Here is a 19,792-nt window from a genome sequence, read left to right as displayed (position 1 = left end):
TTAATTCAGCAGTGTTTGAGAGGACGCCGTCCTAAATGAGATCTTCAGCGCTTGAGAAAAAAAAAACAGCCGCTGTCAGAAAACGATTCTCGGTGTGAAAACGCGAGTCATCAAAACAGTTTGAGAGACAGTTATGCTTGAGGAGATGGACTCTGACGAGCTTGGGAAGTGCTGATGGTGAATTTTAGGCAAAAATTCTTCACAAAGTCGTTTTCCTGTCACCTTTTAATGTCCACTTAAAACCTGATGTTTGTAACTCAGCTGTGATCGAGCAGGTCATGTCCTCAGATACTGTTATCCAACAGAGTAAGGACACGTTCATCAGAGGAAGAGCTCACTGTTGAATCAGACTCACAGCTGTATGTATTAATTATCAGTTACTCTGCAGTCGGTCTGTCAAATGATATTTTTTTAAAATCACAAATCAGCTCTGAATTTCAGTAGTGAATTGCAGTTATTGGCATTTTTAATGGAATGTTTAAAATTCCATTATTTTGCATTTCCAGACACTTCTGAAGTTCATATTAACGAGGTGAAGTGCTTTGATTGGGAATCAAATGAATGCAAATAAATTGACTTTTAAATCAGAGCTGCTCTGTTGCAACAGTGAGGTCTGAAACCATGAACCGCTTCACTCTGCGGAGGCCCCACGATACAATATTATCACAATACAATATTATTGCAATTTGCGAGTATTGCACTAGAATATATTGCGATTTATTACCTTTTTTAGCTGCAAATTCTATTCCCAAAGGAAACTATGTCAAGATTTCAGGCTATTCATCTCACTTCAGTCATTTTTTTATTGCAGCAAAGTGTTTCTCATGAACTGGAAAAGGAACTGATGATATTCATCTCATAGGCTACCTAAAGTTTAATTTCTATTTGTTATATTGATAATTTATATAATAAAAAAATCAACTCTTGGTGTACATGTAATGATACGATACTGCCACACAAAAATATCGCAATACTATGCTATATCGATCCCCCGACACATTTTTCCCCACAACGTGATAATGTTCTTAGCACAAGCCTATGGCATTTTACATTGAATAAATTAGCCTAGTGGTTAGCAGAGTTTTCCTTTACTCATATGAAGCCAGGAACCTTCGTGATGTTACGATACACCGCCAGTCGGCCACCTGTCACGTCAGTATGAAATGCGGACATGCACAGTCAGTTGATAACGTGGCCACACACATTAGACATGACTAAATAGAAACAGTTTCAAACACAAATCAGCTTCTTTATAACTCACAAGATTCACAGACAGACACTTGTGTTTTGCTGTATACCGCAAATACCACATGCCAACGTTATTAGCACAAGTCTATGGCATTTTATATTGAATAAATTAGCCTAGCAGCTAGCAGAGTTTTTCTTTTCTCATATGAAGCCAGGATAAATCACACACAGGACTTTATATGCAGGTCTGCAGTCAGTTTCCACTCATTTAGGAACACTGTTGTGAACTACATTTCATTTCCTCCACAGGTCGGTGGTGATTCACTCACTCCAAAATAACATTAGTGATTTCTGTCCTTGGTGATGTGGTCAGTCTACTTAGCTTCACTTGTATGCTCAGCTCATTGGCTCAAACTCGAAGTAGCAGCACGCAGCAAATGGCCGCATGCAAATTAAAAAGAGAAAAACAATGTGGACCTTAATTCATTGTGATTAAGGCGTCATGCTGACACTACTTTCTTGATTAGTATCTGTGTAGTTTTGTGCCTCAGATGTTGGTTGTTCTGTACAACTAACACTCCAACACTCAAAGGTATTTAACTTCAGTTAGACAAGGACAAACAGCAGATCCTCACATCTGACAATCAGCTGATATTTTGTCTTTGGTCTTGAGAAATAACTGCAGTGATTAACAGATTACCAGACTCGTTTCCATTTATCTTCTGACTGAGTGATTTACTGACTGATTATTTCAGCTGTGGTTGTGATTCATTTCTCTCTTTCTGTGAACAGTTCCAGTCTTTAAAGTTCACGACCGGCCCGTCTTCAACGTGGCTCCATTTGAGCGGTTGTCGGCCATGAACGTGGTCAGCGCCATGGGCCTCGGCTTCCTCCTGGCCCTCCTTATCTTCATCGACCAAAACATTGTTGTCTCGTTGACCAACGCTCCGGAGAACAGGTAGAGGCAAAGATTAGTTCATGTACAGACGGAGTCTTTTTAATCTTTGTTATGATTTTATTTACAGTTATTAAACTGTCAGTGCTGTCAGAAGGGATTGTATTAGGGAGGGTGAATCCCGGGATGCTTCTAATTTTTGTGCATTAACTGGCTTAAACTCTTTCCATGACCCTTCAAAAAGCCAGCGAGGACCTTTGGGATCTGCTGAAACGGGATATTTGCCGATCTGTTAGGGGGGAAGATTAACTGAGCCAGAAACTTGACATCTGAGTCAAATTGTCACAGTCAGGGAGCTCTGAAGAAGCCTCGCAGCCAAAACACGACGTTGAGCTTTTACCCTGTTCCTCTAAATTTGCATTGGAGAGACCACTTTAGAGCCATCAGCCATCAACCAGCCCCACAGTGACAATCTATAATGATGGAGTCTCAACCCTTATCATCTACATTTGTTGGGCAGAAATTAATTGGATCTAAATGTCTGTTCCAAACGAGGAAGAACTCACCAGGAGGCAAAACAACAGCTGCTATAGTCTAAAAAATAGTCAGGTTTCCAAGAAGAATTATCTGTGAAACGTTATTTTATAAGATTAAAATGTTCCTTATGTCGTACTGTTATATGAAGGCTTATTAATGCAAGTGTGACATAAAGAAAAAGATCCTGTGAGTCATTAAAATGAGACTTTGACAGAATCATGAACAAGTTTCTCATTGTATTGAGCTGTGAACTCATTATTCTGAAAACGTTTCTAATTATTCTGAGATACTAACTCATTAGTTTGAGATACTAACTCATTTTTGTGAGGTACTGACTTATTATTTTATAATGCTAATTCAGTATTTTGAGATACTAACTCATTTTGAAATACTATATCATATACTTCTATATACTTCTAAATACTATATACTATACTTCTTATGGAAGCCAATTTCCACCACTTGATGGAACAAATGAGATACTATCTCAAAAATATTGAGATACTATCTCAAAAAAAATAATGAGATACGAAGTCGAAAATAATGAGAAGCTATCTCAAAATAACGAGATACTAAGTCGAAATAATGAGATACCAAGTCCAATAATGAGGTCAGTGAGTACAGTTACAGCCTTTGACAATCCAAGTCATTATTTTGATTTAGTATCTCATTATTTTGACTCAGTATCTCATTATTTTGACTCAGTATCTCATTATTTTGAGATAGCTTCTCATTATTTTTGACTTAGTATCTCATTATTTTTGAGATAGTATCTCGTTATTTTGAGATAGTATCTCATTATTTTCGACTTAGTATCTCATTATTTTGAGATAGCTTCTTATTATTTTTGACTTAGTATCTCTACTTTTGACTTTGTATCTCTTTTTTAAAGATAATATCTCAATATTTTTGACTTCGTATCTCATTATTTTTGACTTAGTATCTCATTATTTTTAAGATAGTATCTCATTATTTCGACTTAGCAGCTCATTATTTCGACTTAGTATCTTATTTTGAGATAGTTTCTCATCATTTTTGACTTAGTATGTCATTATTTTTGACTTAGTATCTCATTATTTTGAGATAGTATCTAGTTATTTTTGACTTGGTATCTCATTATTTTTTGAGTTAGTATCATTATTTTGAGATAGTATCTCATTATTTTGAGTTATTAGATCTTATTTTTTTTCCATCAAGTGGCGGAAATGGGCTTCCATACATACTAACTCATTATTTTAGATACTGACTCATTTTTGTGACATGCTAACTCGTAATTTTGAGATTCTAACTCATTATTTTGAGATACTAACTCATAATTTTGAGACTCTAACTCATTATTTTAGATACTAACTCATAACTTTGAGATACTAACTCATTAGTTTGAGATACTAACTCATTATTTTGAGATACTAACTCAATTTTGAGATACTCACTATTTTGAGATACTAACTCATTTTTGTGAGGTACTGACTTATTATTTTATAATTCTAATTCAGTATTTTGAGATACTAACTCATTTTGAAATACTAAATCATACTTATGGAAGCCAATTTCCACCACTTGATGGAACAAATGAGATACTATCTCAAAAATAATGAGATACTATCTCAAAAAATAATGAGATACTAAGTCGGAATAATGAGATACTAAGTCAAAAATAATGAGAAGCTATCTCAAAATAATGAGATACTAAGTCGAAATAATGAGATACCAAGTCCAATAATGAGGTCAGTGAGTACAGTTACAGCCTTCGACAATCCAAGTCATTATTTTTGATTTAGTATCTCATTATTTTGAGATAGTATCTCATTATTTTGAGATAGTATCTCATTATTTTTGACTTAGTATCTCATTACTTTTGACTTCGTATCATTATTTTTTGAGATAGTATCTCATTATTTTTGAATTCGTATCTCATTATTTTTGAGTTAGTATCTCGGTATTTTGAGATAGTATCTCATTATTTTTGAGATAGTATCTCATTATTTCGACTTAGCAGCTCATTATTTCAACTTAGTATCTCATTATTTTGAGATAGTTTCTCATCATTTTTGACTTAGTATCTCATCATTTTGAGATAGTATCTAGTTATTTTTGACTTGGTATCCCATTATTTTTTGAGTTAGTATCATTATTTTGAGATAGTATCTCATTATTTTGAGTTATTAGATCTTATTTTTTTTCCATCAAGTGGCGGAAATGGGCTTCCATACATACTAACTCATTATTTTAGATACTGACTCATTTTTGTGACATGCTAACTCATAATTTTGAGATTCTAACTCATTATTTTGAGATACTAACTCATAATTTTGAGATTCTTACTCATAATTTTGAGATTCTAACTCATTATTTTAGATACTAACTCATAATTTTGAGATACTAACTCATTATTTTTGAGATACTAACTCAATTTTGAGATACTCACTCACTATTTTGAGATACTAACTCATAATTTTGAGAAATCAACTCATTATTTTTGAAATAGTATCTCATACGAACTTATTATTTTGAGATACTAACTCATAATTTTGAGATACTAAATAGTTTGACATATTAACTCATTAGTTTGAGAAATTAACTCATTTTTTTGAAATAATATCTCATACTAACTTATTATTTTGAGAAACTAACTCATAATTTTGAGATACTAACTCATTAGTTTGAGAAATTAACTCGTTATTTTGAAATAGTATCTCATACTAACTTATTATTGTGAGATACTAACTCATTATTAGGGATGTCCCGATCCGATATTCGGATCGGTATTGGCCGCCGATACTAGCAAAAAACAGGCATCGGATTGGACTGCATGGAAAAATGCCGATCCAAGAACTCCGATCCAGTTTTTCACGGAATCCGCTCCAGGTTTTCCGGCCAGCCCAGCGCTCCGCGAGTCAAGCAGTCCATTCCAGTGATCCGCTCCAGCTCTTACTATTGATCCACCAGGCCAGCATGCAGGGCAGACACACACGGAGGGTAGGAAGAGTAGCGGTCAGTTTAGTTAACTGACTATTTGTTTTCTGCTCTGGTTTTTTGAGAGTGATATTTTTATTTGGTTTACACTCTTACTGTTTAAGTAAAGAGCACTGATGGCATTGTTTTGGGCACAGTTAGTGAAACTGGAGCCATGGATGGACTATTGCTTGTTTAAACAGTTGTACAATATTGTGTGTGGTTTTTTTGTCCCCTCTGTTGGTCCCAGGAAACAGCAGCACCAGGCTGGCGCTGACACTATAAATATAACTGAAAAGGAAAGTCTGCATTGTTTGTTAAATGTCAACAATGTCTTGTGGTGTTAATCTTTTTTTTATTTATTAGGGGGCCAAAGCACAAGTGTGTGGAGTCTTGCTGCTATTTTAATTTCATTGTTAGACATTTTAAAGATTTCTTGTGTTGACTTATTTTCTATTTATTAAGGGGCCAAAGCAGCCAAAGCAAACCAGCTATATTTTTTATTTAATGTTAATGTTCAAGTTTAAAGTTTGTTTATTTAACCCTGTTAACAATAAATGGGTCAGTTTCTCATACCAGCTGTTGTGGATCATTCTAACTAGCCCGATTAAGTAGTTGTTCTTGTTAGAGTAATATTGCTTGATCAGACCTTTTCTAACATGACTGACAACAAAATAAGTGAATATGTATAATACGCGCTTGGATCAGATCAGTATCGGTATCGGCCAAAACTCAAGGCTGTGATATCGGTATCAGATCGGAAGTGAAAAAGCTGGATCAGGACATCCCTACTCATTATTTTGAGAAACTAACTCATTAGTTTGAGATATTAACTCATTAGTTTGAGAAATTAACTCATTAGTTTGAAATAATATCTCATACTAATTGATTTTGAGATACTAACTCATTATTTTGAGATACTTACTCAATAGTTTGAGATATTAACACATTAGTTTGAAAAATTAACTCATTATTTTGAAATAGTATCTCATACTAACTTATTCTTTTGAGATACTAACTCATTATTTTGAGATATTAACTCATTAGTTTGAGAAATTAACTCATTAGTTTGAAATAATATCTCATACTAACTTATTTTGAGATACTAACTCATTATTTTGAGATACTTACTCAATAGTTTGAGATATTAACGCATTAGTTTGAGAAATTAACTCATTATTTTGAAATAGTATCTCATACTAACTTATTTTGAGATACTAACTCATTATTTTGAGATACTAACTCAATAGTATGAGATATTAACTTATTAGTTTGAAATAATATCTCATACTAACTTATTTTGAGATACTAACTCATTATTTTGAGAAACTAACTCATAATTTTTCAAAATGTTTATAATTATTTTGAAATAAAATAATTGCTTTGAGAAAGTTTCTCATTATTATGAGGAACTAATTCATTATTTTGGAAAAATTTGTCAGTATTGTTAGAGACTACCTCATTATTTGAAATACTAACTCATTATTATTCTCATTATAATAACTTACAGGATCTTTTTATTTTTCATTACACTGGCAGAAATGTCTTTCCATAACTGTGATATTACTGACTCTATCCAAACAAAAATAAATTAAATATTTTTAATTAACTAAAGAATGAAAATGATGTAACACCTATAAAAAGCTCTGTAAACAGTGTTTTGTGGATTTAACCTTTAACTCCAGCTCTCCTGTCGAGTCTCTGACAATAGAACTGAAGATGGAAACAGTTCCTGGTTATTTCTGCTCCTGCTTTGCTCTTTTTATTCTTCTTGTTTCCTCGTCTCTGCTTTTAATCTGTCACAATATATTAGTTTAAAATATCAATCTTTTAAGTTAATAATTACTGGTGTCTTTTGGCTGATGGAAAAAAGGTGCAAATAAAACTTAGTGAGACTTTTCCAGGTTTATTTTGTCTCTGTTATTATTTATATAAATTGCTGTAGACAGTAAAGCTGGACAGACAGGGAAGATGCACAGGAGTGATCTCTCGCTAACGTGCAGAAAAATAAAGGTCACATCATCCTTTTCTGTAACGTTACCGTAACATGGCGACGCCGTGTGACATCACTGTCGGTGGCATGTTGATTCTTTACATGGATGTTTTTCAGATGTTGAATGAGAAGAATCAGTGAAACATCTAAGCGAGTTTATTCAGGTTGTGTTGAAGGGCACCGCTGACCTTAGGAGGACGATGCCCTTTGTATTTGTGTGTGTGTGTGTGTGTGTATCTGTGTGTGTGTGTGTGTGTGTGTGTTGACTTCTGTCACTTGTGCTCACTTCAAAATATTACTGTATGCAAATGTTGTTTTCTCTGTGTGTTGGTGCAGATGTGTTTCTTGGTGTTGTGATGTGGCGTGTTGTTGTTGTTGTTGTTGCTGTGCCGCGGGCTGGGTGTCACAGTTGTGTCTCTCCTCAGGTTGCTGAAGGGCACGGCCTATCACTGGGACCTAATGCTCTCTGGGCTCATTAACATACTGATGTCGGTGCTGGGGTTGCCCTGGATGCACGCCGCCTTCCCCCACTCCACCCTTCATGTGCGGCAGCTGGCTTTTGTGGAGCAGCGCGTGGAGGGGGGGCACCTCTATGAGACGTGAGTTTCCCGCCCTCTCATCGCCGGTGCTAATCAGACGCTCAATTAAAGGTCGTCTTCAGAGCATGTGGCTACTGTATCCTGCTCTCGGCTGATTGCATGATTACTATGTAACGCAGCATTTTCTCTCCGGGGGGACGAGGTGAGGCGGCGGCGGCTCACAGACAAGAGCGTTTCGTTAGAGTTCACAGATATGCAGGAATCCTGAGGAGTGATGGGGGGGCCCCGCGGGGGGGGCAATCTTCCAGAAGAGCAGCAGATCTAATTACAGATATTGATTGGAGAGAATTGTGTCATTTAGGGCTCTTGAAAGGATGTATATGTCTGGAAATGAATATCTCAAATTTACATATCTGATTTTCTGTCAAACTGAACAAACGTGTGGTCATTGAAAGTTGTTAGTTCCCAACTTTTGTAATATGTTAACAGCTACATATGGAGCACCTGTCAGTAGCAGAACTACAGAACTACAGAAGCATCATGGTTCACTTGAGAAAGAATCATTCTACTGTGGTTTTTCTGAGGAGCTGTCTGTACACAGATTTTATCAATAGATATTTTTGCCGATCTGTTCTCGTCCCACCTCGTCACATATCGCCATTCAGTCAGTGGACTTTCACGTCTACATATGACGCAAGGTCTCCTCCTGGGTCTGCTGTTGATGTCCTGGGGCTGCCTGGTAATTTACGCTCATCAGATGCATCAAGTCTTTTCAGAATAAACTTCCATTTTCACAGGAAATGTGCAGTTCTGTTTTAACAATGTCACACAGCAACTCATATGTACATTTATTTCTTTATGTAATAAACACACGTGGTTAGGTTTAGAAAAAACATCATGTTTCGGCTCAACATTCAGACAGGAAGCAAGAAGCAAGCTCCTGGTTTTGTTTGTGTTTTGAGTCAGTCATTCTTTCCAGCACCACTGTAGGAACTTCACCGCTGACTAGTGTTTTGGAGGTGTAACTGCAGAGCGACACAGACACACCAACACATATATGTAAATGCTCACAACAATGTAGGCCTTTTGCATAGGCTACATCAGTGGTTGCCAACTGGTGGGTCGGATCTGTTCTGAATGAGCCGCAGACTAATGAGTGACTAATGGACACCTTCTCGTCAGAGACACCAAACTAGCTCGACAACAAAGCCAAACTCAAGTATGATGCACAGACCTTGAATCAGTGACTGTGGCTGCACCTGTTGGGAACCACTGGGCTCATCCATCTTAAGTGAAAGAAGTTTTTGACTGTGTGGGATCAGAGTCAGTCAGAGAGTCTCTTCATCTGTTTATTAAGGTCAAAGGACAAACGATCACTAAAACTTTGTTTTATTTTCCCCTCAAAAGAATCTTTCAAATGGCAAATGTGCAGCACGACCGATAAGAAAATCCTGGAGAGAAAAATATCTGTTTCATTGTATGAAAGCATTGTGAGCTCTCCAGTAACCATTCATCGCTGTGTGTTATTGTGTTTGTGTGTGTGTGTGTGTGTGTGTGTGTGTGTGTGTGCGTGTGTGTGTGTGTGTCCTCAGTATCGTCCAGGTGAAAGAGACCCGGCTGACGTCTCTGACTGCCAACATCTTCATCGGCGTGTCGGTGCTGCTGCTTCCTCTCCCGCTGCAGTGGATCCCCAAACCCGTCTTGTACGGCCTCTTCCTCTACATCGCCCTCACCTCCATCGATGGAAACCAGATGTGCGACCGCATGGCTCTCCTCCTCAAGGAGCAGGTGAGTGTGTGTGTGAGCAGATGTCGATCGCAGGGCTCTGCAGATCAAACGGTTGACTGGCTGCCTGCCGCTGGAGGACCAGACCTCCGGCAAATAATACTTGCAAATATCTTTTTTCTGTGTGTTTGTGATAATGTGCTCAGGTGAAAATCGGACGGATCAGATCCTAAATGAACATCATTATTCTGGTATCAGCCACATAGAGATGATTTCTGACAGACGTCTTCTTCTACTAATGAACCTTTAAAATAGTCAGATTAAAACATTAAATCATATCTGCACAATACTTCTCACAGAGATCTCCTCTCCTGTGTGTCCGATTTAACCTTCCTACTGGAAGCAACACTTGCCATCTTCCCTCCAACTGTTCTCCTCACACACACTGGCGCCTCCAAATGGCTGCAAGAGGAACTGTTCAAAAAATATATGCTGTGCATTTCAATCCCCGCAATACCATATTATTGTTATTTCACTGTCACAGATATAAAATGTCAGAGTGTACAGTCTGTGCAGTCAGAACTTTAAAGTTAAATCACATACATCACAAAGTAACAACAGCAGAGCTCTCAGAGTTGACCCACATCTCTGGCGAACTCGGTAAGTGGCGTTTATTTTATCTCCAAGGTATCGGATATAAAAGCAGGAGGGTCAAAGTTCAGGGTGTAATGTTATGAGACAACAGTACCACCTTTTTAAGGGCAGCTGCTACTAAAAGTAACAAGAAAAGTATGTGAATGAGAACGCAGCCGTGTCAACCTTGAAAAATGTATTTTGCTTTTTGTGACTTCAGTTGGATGTTTGAGCCTCACTGTGCAGAGTGATGTCAGAGCGAAGGTTCATTCAACATCACAGTATTTAACATGAAAGTAAAGCTCAATTCAGTCATGACCATACTGGAACATAGTGTTGCTAAAGCTCATCATATCAGGTGGAACTAACGGGGAAAGAGCAGTCTATATTTTATGAATTCAAACAATAAAACATTATATTAACATTTTATTGCAAAAGCAAAAACCATGTCAACAATAATATCTAATGCAAGCTTCGACTCACTGATAGATATCAGCAACAATATAAAATAATAATAATAGTGACAAACAGCATGTGTGTGTTTAAGAGAGTCACTCTGTTCTTCAGAGTGTGACAATTCAATTCAATTTCATATATAAAGCTCGACATCACAACTCACAATTTGTCTCAGAGGCTTTACAGCAGACATCCCTCACAGCTGATCAGGAAAAACTCCCCAAAAATGGTAGAAACCTCAGGAAGAGACACTGAGGAGGGATCCCTCTTCCAGGGAAGGAAGACAGTGTTGTGCGCACAGAACAGATCAACATAATTCAATCAGGAGAGACTCGCTCTGAGAGAAAAGAATATTTATTTACATGTGCATACAAGTATGAGAAATGTGAAAAGTCTTAGGCAATTAGACCCCACAGTGATGTCATCTATCCCAGGAGGGTGGTAAAGACAAAGTAGATTAGGGAATCCAAGACAAGCCTGAGCCAGTCCTAACTATAAGAGCCTGCCCTAACTATAAGAGTCAGTCCTAACTATAAGAGCCAGCCCTAACTATAAGAGCTAGCCCTAACTATAAGAGCCAGTCCTAACTATGAGAGCCAGCCCTAACTATAAGAGCCAGCCCTAACTATAAGAGCCAGTCCTAACTATAAGAGCTAGCCCTAACTATAAGAGCCAGTCCTAACTATGAGAGCCAGCCCTAACTATAAGAGCCAGCCCTAACTATAAGAGCCAGTCCTAACTATGAGAGCCAGCCGTCACTATAAGAGCCAGTCCTAACTATAAGAGCCAGTCCTCACTATAACAGCCAGTCCTAACTATAAGAGCCAGTCCTCACTATAACAGCCAGTCCTAACTATAAGAGCCAGCCGTCACTATAAGAGCCAGTCCTCACTATAAGAGCCAGCCCTAACTATAAGAGCCAGTCCTAACTATGAGAGCCAGCCCTCACTATAAGAGCCAGTCCTCACTATAAGAGCCAGCCCTAACTATAAGAGCCAGTCCTAACTATAAGAGTCAGTCCTCACTATAAGAGCCAGCCCTAACTATAAGAGCCAGTCCTAACTATAAGAGTCAGTCCTCACTATAAGAGCCAGCCCTAACTATAAGAGTCAGTCCTCACTATAAGAGCCAGCCCTAACTATAAGAGCCAGTCCTAACTATAAGAGCCAGTCCTCACTATAAGAGCCAGTCCTAACTATAAGAGCCAGCCCTAATTATAAGAGCCAGCCCTAACTATAAGAGCCAGCCCTAATTATAAGAGCCAGCCCTAACTATAAGCTTTATTAGAAAGGAAAGTCTTAAGTCTAGTCTTAAATGTGGAGACGGTGTCTGCCTCCCGGACCGAAACAGGAAGATTATTCCACAGGAGAGGAGCCTGATAGCTGAAGGCAGATAAAGACTCTGCTGCTACACCACAGCTCTTTGTGTGCTCTCCCAACAGGACTGGTCATTTATTTATTCCAGTTTTATGGGCAGATTCAGGATGTTTGTGTTTGAATTTGGGGAGATATTTTGTTTGGACAGGCTAGAGTTTTGTTCATTCTGTTAGGAAGTGCAGCTCTGTCTCCACTTTGTCTTCCCTGCACAGCCGGCAGAATCGCTCCTCCTAAGGGAGCCATGATTGTTTGTATCATCTTGATGGCCAAGTCGTGCTCACTGAGTCTGTACTTTGTCAGGGTAGTTCTGTGTTAATGTCAGTCACTGTGGTAGGTTCATCTGTCACACTGTACTGTGTTTTCAGAACCATGCTGCATTCTGCTTTGTGCTTCTGTTTGTGTGTTTCTGGTGTTATAATTTGTTTGACTCTAATTGATTTGGTCCTGAGACAGAACTGAGCATCAGGACCAGCCGAGTGAGGGGACTCTCATCTTTGCTCTTTTTCAAACTCTTAAAATGTCCAAACCACAGCTTTAACAAGAGGCTTCAGTCTCATGACACATGTTTATTTACTCCTCAGGGAGTCCTGAAAAAGTCTTAAATTCAATTTTTTAAATATCAGGCCTTTAAAAGTCATTAAATAGTCTTAAATGTTTATTTGTGAGATCTTAACTGCCACAAACTCTTTTAACAGAGTGTAAATTTGCATTCATGTGAGAATTATCACACTGAAGCTCTTCAGCTATTTACACCTCCATCCCTACAGAGAGTCCATGAAGACACAGGTTCAAGACACAGGATATAGAATAATACTCATTTTTATGTCTACTTTATTTTATTACTTTATATTTACACACTTGTATTTCATACTCTTATGCTTACTTCGTATATGTCTCTATTTCTTTACATCACAGCGACTGTCATGAATCACATTTTCCTCTCGAGGATCAATAAAGTCTTACTGGTTTATGAATCTGCACTTACCAGGATTGTGACGTAGATTTATCAGCAGAGGTTTGAGGTATTTATTGATTTATCAGCTGGTGTTGTTGGAGATGTTTGTAGCTGACACCAGATCAGTTGGGGGGGCAGGTTTGTCTTTGCAGCTCCGCTCAGACTGGAGAGACAGGTGTATTTTTACATGAAAGTCTTATCGAGCGCAGGTTGAAAGTAATATCAGCAGCTCCTGAACCACCTCACACAGGAGACCCTCGCGCTATAAATACACTCTGTAACACTGAAAGCTAAACGTTATTTACGATGTGAAACCCTCAGTGTGTGGGCCGTCCACTTCCCTGAGTCATTTCTTTGAGACAGCAGGACACCTGAGGACAGTGAGGAGGAGCGCCTCAGGGTAGATTGTATTTTAATCTGTCCTGATCCTCTCACCTCCTGCAGACGTCTTACCCGCCTACCCACTACATCCGCAAAGTGCCCCAGAGGAAGATCCACTACTTCACCTTCCTGCAGATGATGCAGCTGCTGGTCCTCTGCACCTTCGGCATGTACCCGATACCGTACATGAAGATGATCTTCCCTCTGCTCATGATCATGCTGATTCCAATCAGGTACGACCACCGACATTTTGTCCCAGAAAACATTTTCTCCTGTGATTTAAACCAGGAAGACGTTCAGCAGCGTGCCTGACCTGAGATCAGTGAAGTCTGTGGATGTATTTGTGTTGTTGATCTGTCTGAGCAGCAGCGTCATGGGGAATAAAGTTGTCAATTCCAGTCTTCTTAATTAATCTTAATTTAATTTCTTAATTGCATTTTTTAATGTTATCACAATGTTTAATGTGTCTTCAGCTGGAAACATCTGGCGGTTCAGCTGAGACAGAAACACGCTGCGGTTCATCTGCAGCTCGGTCTCAGCGGCTGCAGGACGAGCAGCAGATGGGCGCAGTGCATTAAATATGATATTTGTACATTCACAGAATAATTTAAGAAACACTCTCCTTGACTTTCTTTGCTGCATCAAACTAGTGAATTAAAAATGATGCTTTGCACTTGGAAACTTTAAAGAAGGCAAGTAAACTTTATTTATCAAGTACAAAACCCGACTTTATTAGAATGTGTTGAAGCCGTCAAACTCAAATGCAATAACGTTTTCTCAGTTTGAACATTTAATATCTTGTCTTTGCTCTGTATTCAAATTAAGAGATTCACAAACTTTGCAAAAGAAATGGACCTGGTGTCTCATTCATAAACACTGCGTACACACAAAATGAGGCCTGAAAGAGGCGTATGCCACTTCACACGCAAAAGTTGTGGTCTATAAAAACAGCCTTGATGGGAGAAACTTTGACCGTGGCTTACCAGCATTTTGGAGACAGGAAATAGGCGACGCAAATGGTGAGGTGGAAGCCTGATTGTATGCCGAATATTTTTTGGCACATGCCATTTTTGGCTTTTGTCAGTATTAGGGTTGCCCCGTAACAGTTGACCAAACATTAGTCGACCAGAAAGGTCATTAATCGGCAAGATTTCATTGGTTGCTTAGTCATAGAAAAAAAAACATGAAACTCTATGAGGAGCTGCACCTTGTCAAAATAAACCCAAACCTATATGGCTGGACCATGTGGGAGTTTAATGTGAAAGGACAGACACAGGAAGTGTCCTCGTCAGGTTAATCTCCAGGGCTGGTACCTGCGGTTATTCCACAGGCTAGTTAATAACATGTCGGGCAGGAAATCCAAAGTGTGGGATCATTTTGAGAAGGTGAAGGACGAACCCAAGGTGATAATGTAAACTCATCTTCATTGGTCGACTACAAACATGACGTATCATCTGAAACATGGAAGTAGCTACATGCCCATTAGCCCACAGCGTCATTAACAGGCGGCTCGCTCAGTGTGTGACGTGCACTTGGAGATAAAATATAGGCCTATATTAATGAAGGTTCATTAGTACGGTTTGTATTTCTCTGTAATGTAGCACAGTGTTAACAATGTTACTGATACTATTCTTTCTCACACCTTCAACTCAAACCACCAAAATATATCATTTAATCATTACATTCATATCAGAAACATGTCTAGAGTCAGTGTTTGGTTTGTCCGTTCTGGGCTACTGTAGAAACATGACGGTGCAACATGGTGATCTCTGTAGACGAGGACCTGCTCCCTGTGTAGATATAAACGTCTCATTCTGAGGGAACAAGAACACAACCATTCTGATTAAAGAAACACGATTACATTATATCATATTTAAACCCTTCACACTGGAGCTTTAAAGCCGACTTGAACTTTTCGAGTGCAGAGTATCATTCTTCAGCTGAGATTCTGTAAACGCAGCCTTTTCCCACCCAGATCTCTGGTGCCACTGTGCAGACACATACATGAACAGCCGCTGTATCTCTGATTGGATCTCTTGTTCGCTGGAACAGCCGAGCAGGAAGTGATAAATCTTGTGTGATAAGATCTGACGTTGTGATGCTGTGGGCTTCTGCTTCCTTTGTTCTGGTTTAACCACTGACGTCGATTGTGTCTGCTCTGTGTCTAGGAACAACGTGCTTCCTCATATCATTGAGGCCAAATACTTGGACATAATGGATGCCCAACACATGTAGCTACGGACGGAGACGAGTTCTGGATCCACAAAAAAGACGTCTGGAGTTTGAAAAAAAAGAAAAAAAGAAATGAGGATTAAAAAACAACAACAACATATTTTTCAATGCAAAACTGTACGGAAGCAAAAAGGAGAAATACCGACTGTTTTGATTTTTGTATCCGATAAGAACATTCTTACAGGTGAAGCACTGGAAATGTGGGAAGTGGCGTGAGAAAGAGAGATGAGAGCCATGGGAAATGTTTCCAAACGTGGACAGACAGCATCTCTCTGCCGAAGAACAGGACCGTCCAGAACTCCCTGTTTCACCTCTGTTTGATCCTGTCAGCTCGTTCAGTGCCACATACCTCCATGTTCTCCTCTCATACCTTCACAGTTTATGGTTACATGTTACAGTATCCTTACAGGAGTGTGTTCATCTGTGTGTTTGACGGAGGCCGAACACGGCAAACGCACCACAGCAACCCAAAATATTTCCATCAGGAGAGACGCTGCAGCTGCAGAGAAGATACCAGTTATAAAACACACAGAAATATTCAGAGCAAATAAAACAACATAACTGTGCTGCAAATGAAAACATGTGCTGCAGAAAATAAACAGAACATTAACAGCAAACAAGCTGTGAATACAGAAAGTCAAAAACACACAAACCCTGAAAACAAATGCAGCAGAGAAACACAACAGAAGTCCTCCAGGCCTGTAGGGGGAGCACTGAGAGGAACAGCCTGATTCTGACCTGACACAGAGACCAGACCACACAGGTATAAAGAACTGTTTACAGTGTCAGATGCAGGGCCTTGTTTGTTGCTCAGTGGCGCGTGGAGCAAAACACATTATTTCCAGGCAGATAATTTTTCAGTTATTCCACGTTACCACCAGCAGGTGGGCGCGGTTTGTAACCCTAACCCTTCAAACCAAATGTGGCTGCATATCTCCAGTCGTGAGGCCCAGAGAGCAAGTGCACTTTAACCCCGCCTCCCACTGCTCTGTCTCAAGCTTGCTCACATGATGACAGTTCATGATCACTGTAGATTTGGCGATTAGTGAATTAACAACTTTTAGGACGCAGTGATTCACTCACTGCAGGCCTGGAGGACTTATGTTGTGTTGACTAGATAAACCATCCCATCCTCAGTGCGACCTCATCACATGTCCACGTTTGGTCATGGACTTTCAAGGTCCAAGGTACCCCGGGTGTGTTGGTTGTTGACGTTCTGGGACGCCGTGTCAACACACATGGTTGCGTTTAGCCAACATACACACATGGTTACGTTTAGCCGACACACACACACGTGGTTAAATTTAGCCAACACACACACGTGGTTACGTTTAGCCAACACACACACGTGGTTACATTAAGCCAACACACACACGTGGTTACATTTAGCCAACACACACACATGGTTACATTTAGCCAACACACACACATGGTTACATTTAGCCAACACACATACATGGTTTTGTTTAGTCAACACACACACACGTGGTTACATTAAGCCAACACACACACGTGGTTACGTTTAGCCAACACACACACATGGTTACATTTAGCCAACACACATACATGGTTTTGTTTAGTCAACACACACACACGTAGTTACGTTTAGCCAACACACACACATGGTTACATTTAGCCAACACACATACATGGTTACGTTTAGCCAACACACACACGTGGTTACGTTTAGCCAACACACACACACACGTGGTTACGTTTAGCCAACACACATACATGGTTTTGTTTAGTCAACACACACACACGTAGTTACGTTTAGCTAACACACACACATGGTTACATTTAGCCAACACACATACATGGTTACGTTTAGCCAACACACACACGTGGTTACATTAAGCCAACACACACATGTGGTTACATTTAGCCAACACACACACACACGTGGTTACGTTTAGCCAACGCACACACGTGGTTACATTTAGTCAACACACATACATGGTTTTGTTTAGCCAACACACACACGTGGTTACGTTTAGCCAACACACACACGTGGTTACATTAAGCCAACACACACACGTGGTTACGTTTAGCCAACACACACACGTGGTTACGTTTAGCCGACACACACACATGTGGTTACGCTTGCCGAAACACACACGTGGTTACATTAAGCCAACACACACACGTGGTTACGTTTAGCCAACACACACACGTGGTTACATTAAGCCGACACACACACGTTGTTACGTTTAGCCAACACACACACGGTTACGTTTAGCCGACACACACACATGGTTACGTTTAGCCAACACACACACACACACACACACACACACGTGGTTACGTTTAGCCGACACACACACGTGGTTACATTAAGCCAACACACACACACACACACACACGTGGTTACATTTAGCCAACACACACACGTGGTTACGTTTAGCCGACATACACACGTGGTTACGTTTAGCCAACACACACACGTGGTTGGGTTTAGGAAAAAAGAACAAGGTTTGTCTTTACAATCTTACAGGAAGTGAACACTGGCCTCCTCGGTGAAAGTCCGTGGTTGTTGGACCCCCCCCCCCCCCCCAACCCACTCAGACTTCGGTCACCTTAACTTTTGTTGTTGTCCCGCCACGTTTCCCCGTGACACCACCGTCACACAATAACAGTGAACGGCTGCATGTCATGCTGACGTGACAGCTTTTTTTTGTCGGCGTCTGACGCTGGTCACTGACCAAGTGCTGTTTTTTGATGACTTCAGAGTGAGACTGTGTTGGACATGCAGCATTTTTAAGTAGCATTTCTTTCCAAATGTGTTTGTATGTTTTGACTTTGCATAGTTTCTGTATTTGCAGCTTGTTTGCTGTTGATGTTAACATGTTTACTTCCTGCAGCACGTTTTCATTGTTGTATTTGCTTTGGATTCTCGCGTGTTTTTGAAATTGTATCTCCTCTGCAGCTACAGGACGTTTCTCTGAATAGAAGTGTTTTGGGCCGTAGTAGCGTGTTTGCCTCTGTCGGCCACTGTACATTAAGCTAACGGTGAGTGTTTAAAGTGCTCACTAACACTGTGTCAGTGATAGAAATGCTGCCAGTGTGCAGTTAGAGGAAGTAGGAAGGTGTAATTTCACAATGTAAGCATGAACAATACCTTTTTGTGACACTTGAAACTCACATTGTGTTTTTACACCGTCATCATTCAGACTTACACTGTGTTGACTGACACTTAAACGCGTCACCTCGGGTGAATGACCTGGTGAGAACGCTGCGTTCAAGTCACTGCAGAGTGAAGCTGTACCTTTTGTATTTCTGTCATTGTGCAGTGTTAAACTTTACATTCCTGCACCTTTTAGCTGTGACTCCCCTTTTCTATGAGGAACACTCGTGTCCGTGCAGATTTAGTTTCAGAGTCATTCCGACAAACGTCAGTGTTCATTAGGAGAGGACAAAGGAGTGTGTGTGTGAGTGTATGTGTGTGTGTGTGTGTGTGTCATACATACATCATCAGTCCGTCCTTCATCCAGCTTCCTGCCAGCTCTTTAGAAAACCTCATTTTTAAGGTGGAATTTAATAACAGAAACATTCCACAGGTATATATTATATGTAATTATTTAGAACGACAGCACAAACCAAAACATATAGTGAAATCTTTATCAAATTATAAATATATTAGAATATATTATGGCAATATACAAAAAGTATTTCAGGTTAAATTCAGATAAAATATTTATTTATCATGACAGTTTATCTTTTAAGTACAAGATGAGAGTTTTGTGTGTTTAACCCTGAACTGGAACGCAACCTGTAATTCTCTGTTTGCTCCTTTACATTCCTCAGTGACCGACGTACGGAGGCCAGTTTGTGTCAATATTCTCTGTGTGAGCAGTTTGACAGTCTGTGTCTGTAAATCTGTAAATATAAAACATCTTTCATGGGATATAAGAAAAGATTTGTAAACTC

At 39.5% G+C, this 19,792-nt stretch overlaps 1 protein-coding gene across 5 annotated transcripts in view; it reads left to right on the top strand.

Moving 5' to 3' along the window:
- The window catches only part of slc4a11 (solute carrier family 4 member 11), a 184,408-nt gene extending 168,470 nt beyond the window's left edge, over positions 1–15,938 (top strand). For all 5 annotated transcript variants that reach the window (XM_033643534.2, XM_033643531.2, XM_033643529.2 and 2 more), the window contains 5 exons: positions 1,981–2,146; positions 7,994–8,167; positions 9,700–9,895; positions 13,697–13,866; positions 15,802–15,938. In XM_033643534.2, coding sequence (XP_033499425.1) covers positions 1,981–2,146; positions 7,994–8,167; positions 9,700–9,895; positions 13,697–13,866; positions 15,802–15,868 — 773 coding nt within the window. In that variant the 3' untranslated portion in view covers positions 15,869–15,938. The remainder of the gene's footprint in view (positions 1–1,980; positions 2,147–7,993; positions 8,168–9,699; positions 9,896–13,696; positions 13,867–15,801) is intronic.
- Positions 15,939–19,792: the final 3,854 nt, after the last annotated feature.

Source organism: Epinephelus lanceolatus, chromosome 15, assembly GCF_041903045.1.
Source record: "Epinephelus lanceolatus isolate andai-2023 chromosome 15, ASM4190304v1, whole genome shotgun sequence".
NCBI classification, from domain to species: domain Eukaryota; kingdom Metazoa; phylum Chordata; class Actinopteri; order Perciformes; family Serranidae; genus Epinephelus; species Epinephelus lanceolatus.
The sequence above is the reverse complement of the archived record's forward strand: the minus strand, read 5'-3'. Positions and strand labels throughout refer to the sequence as shown.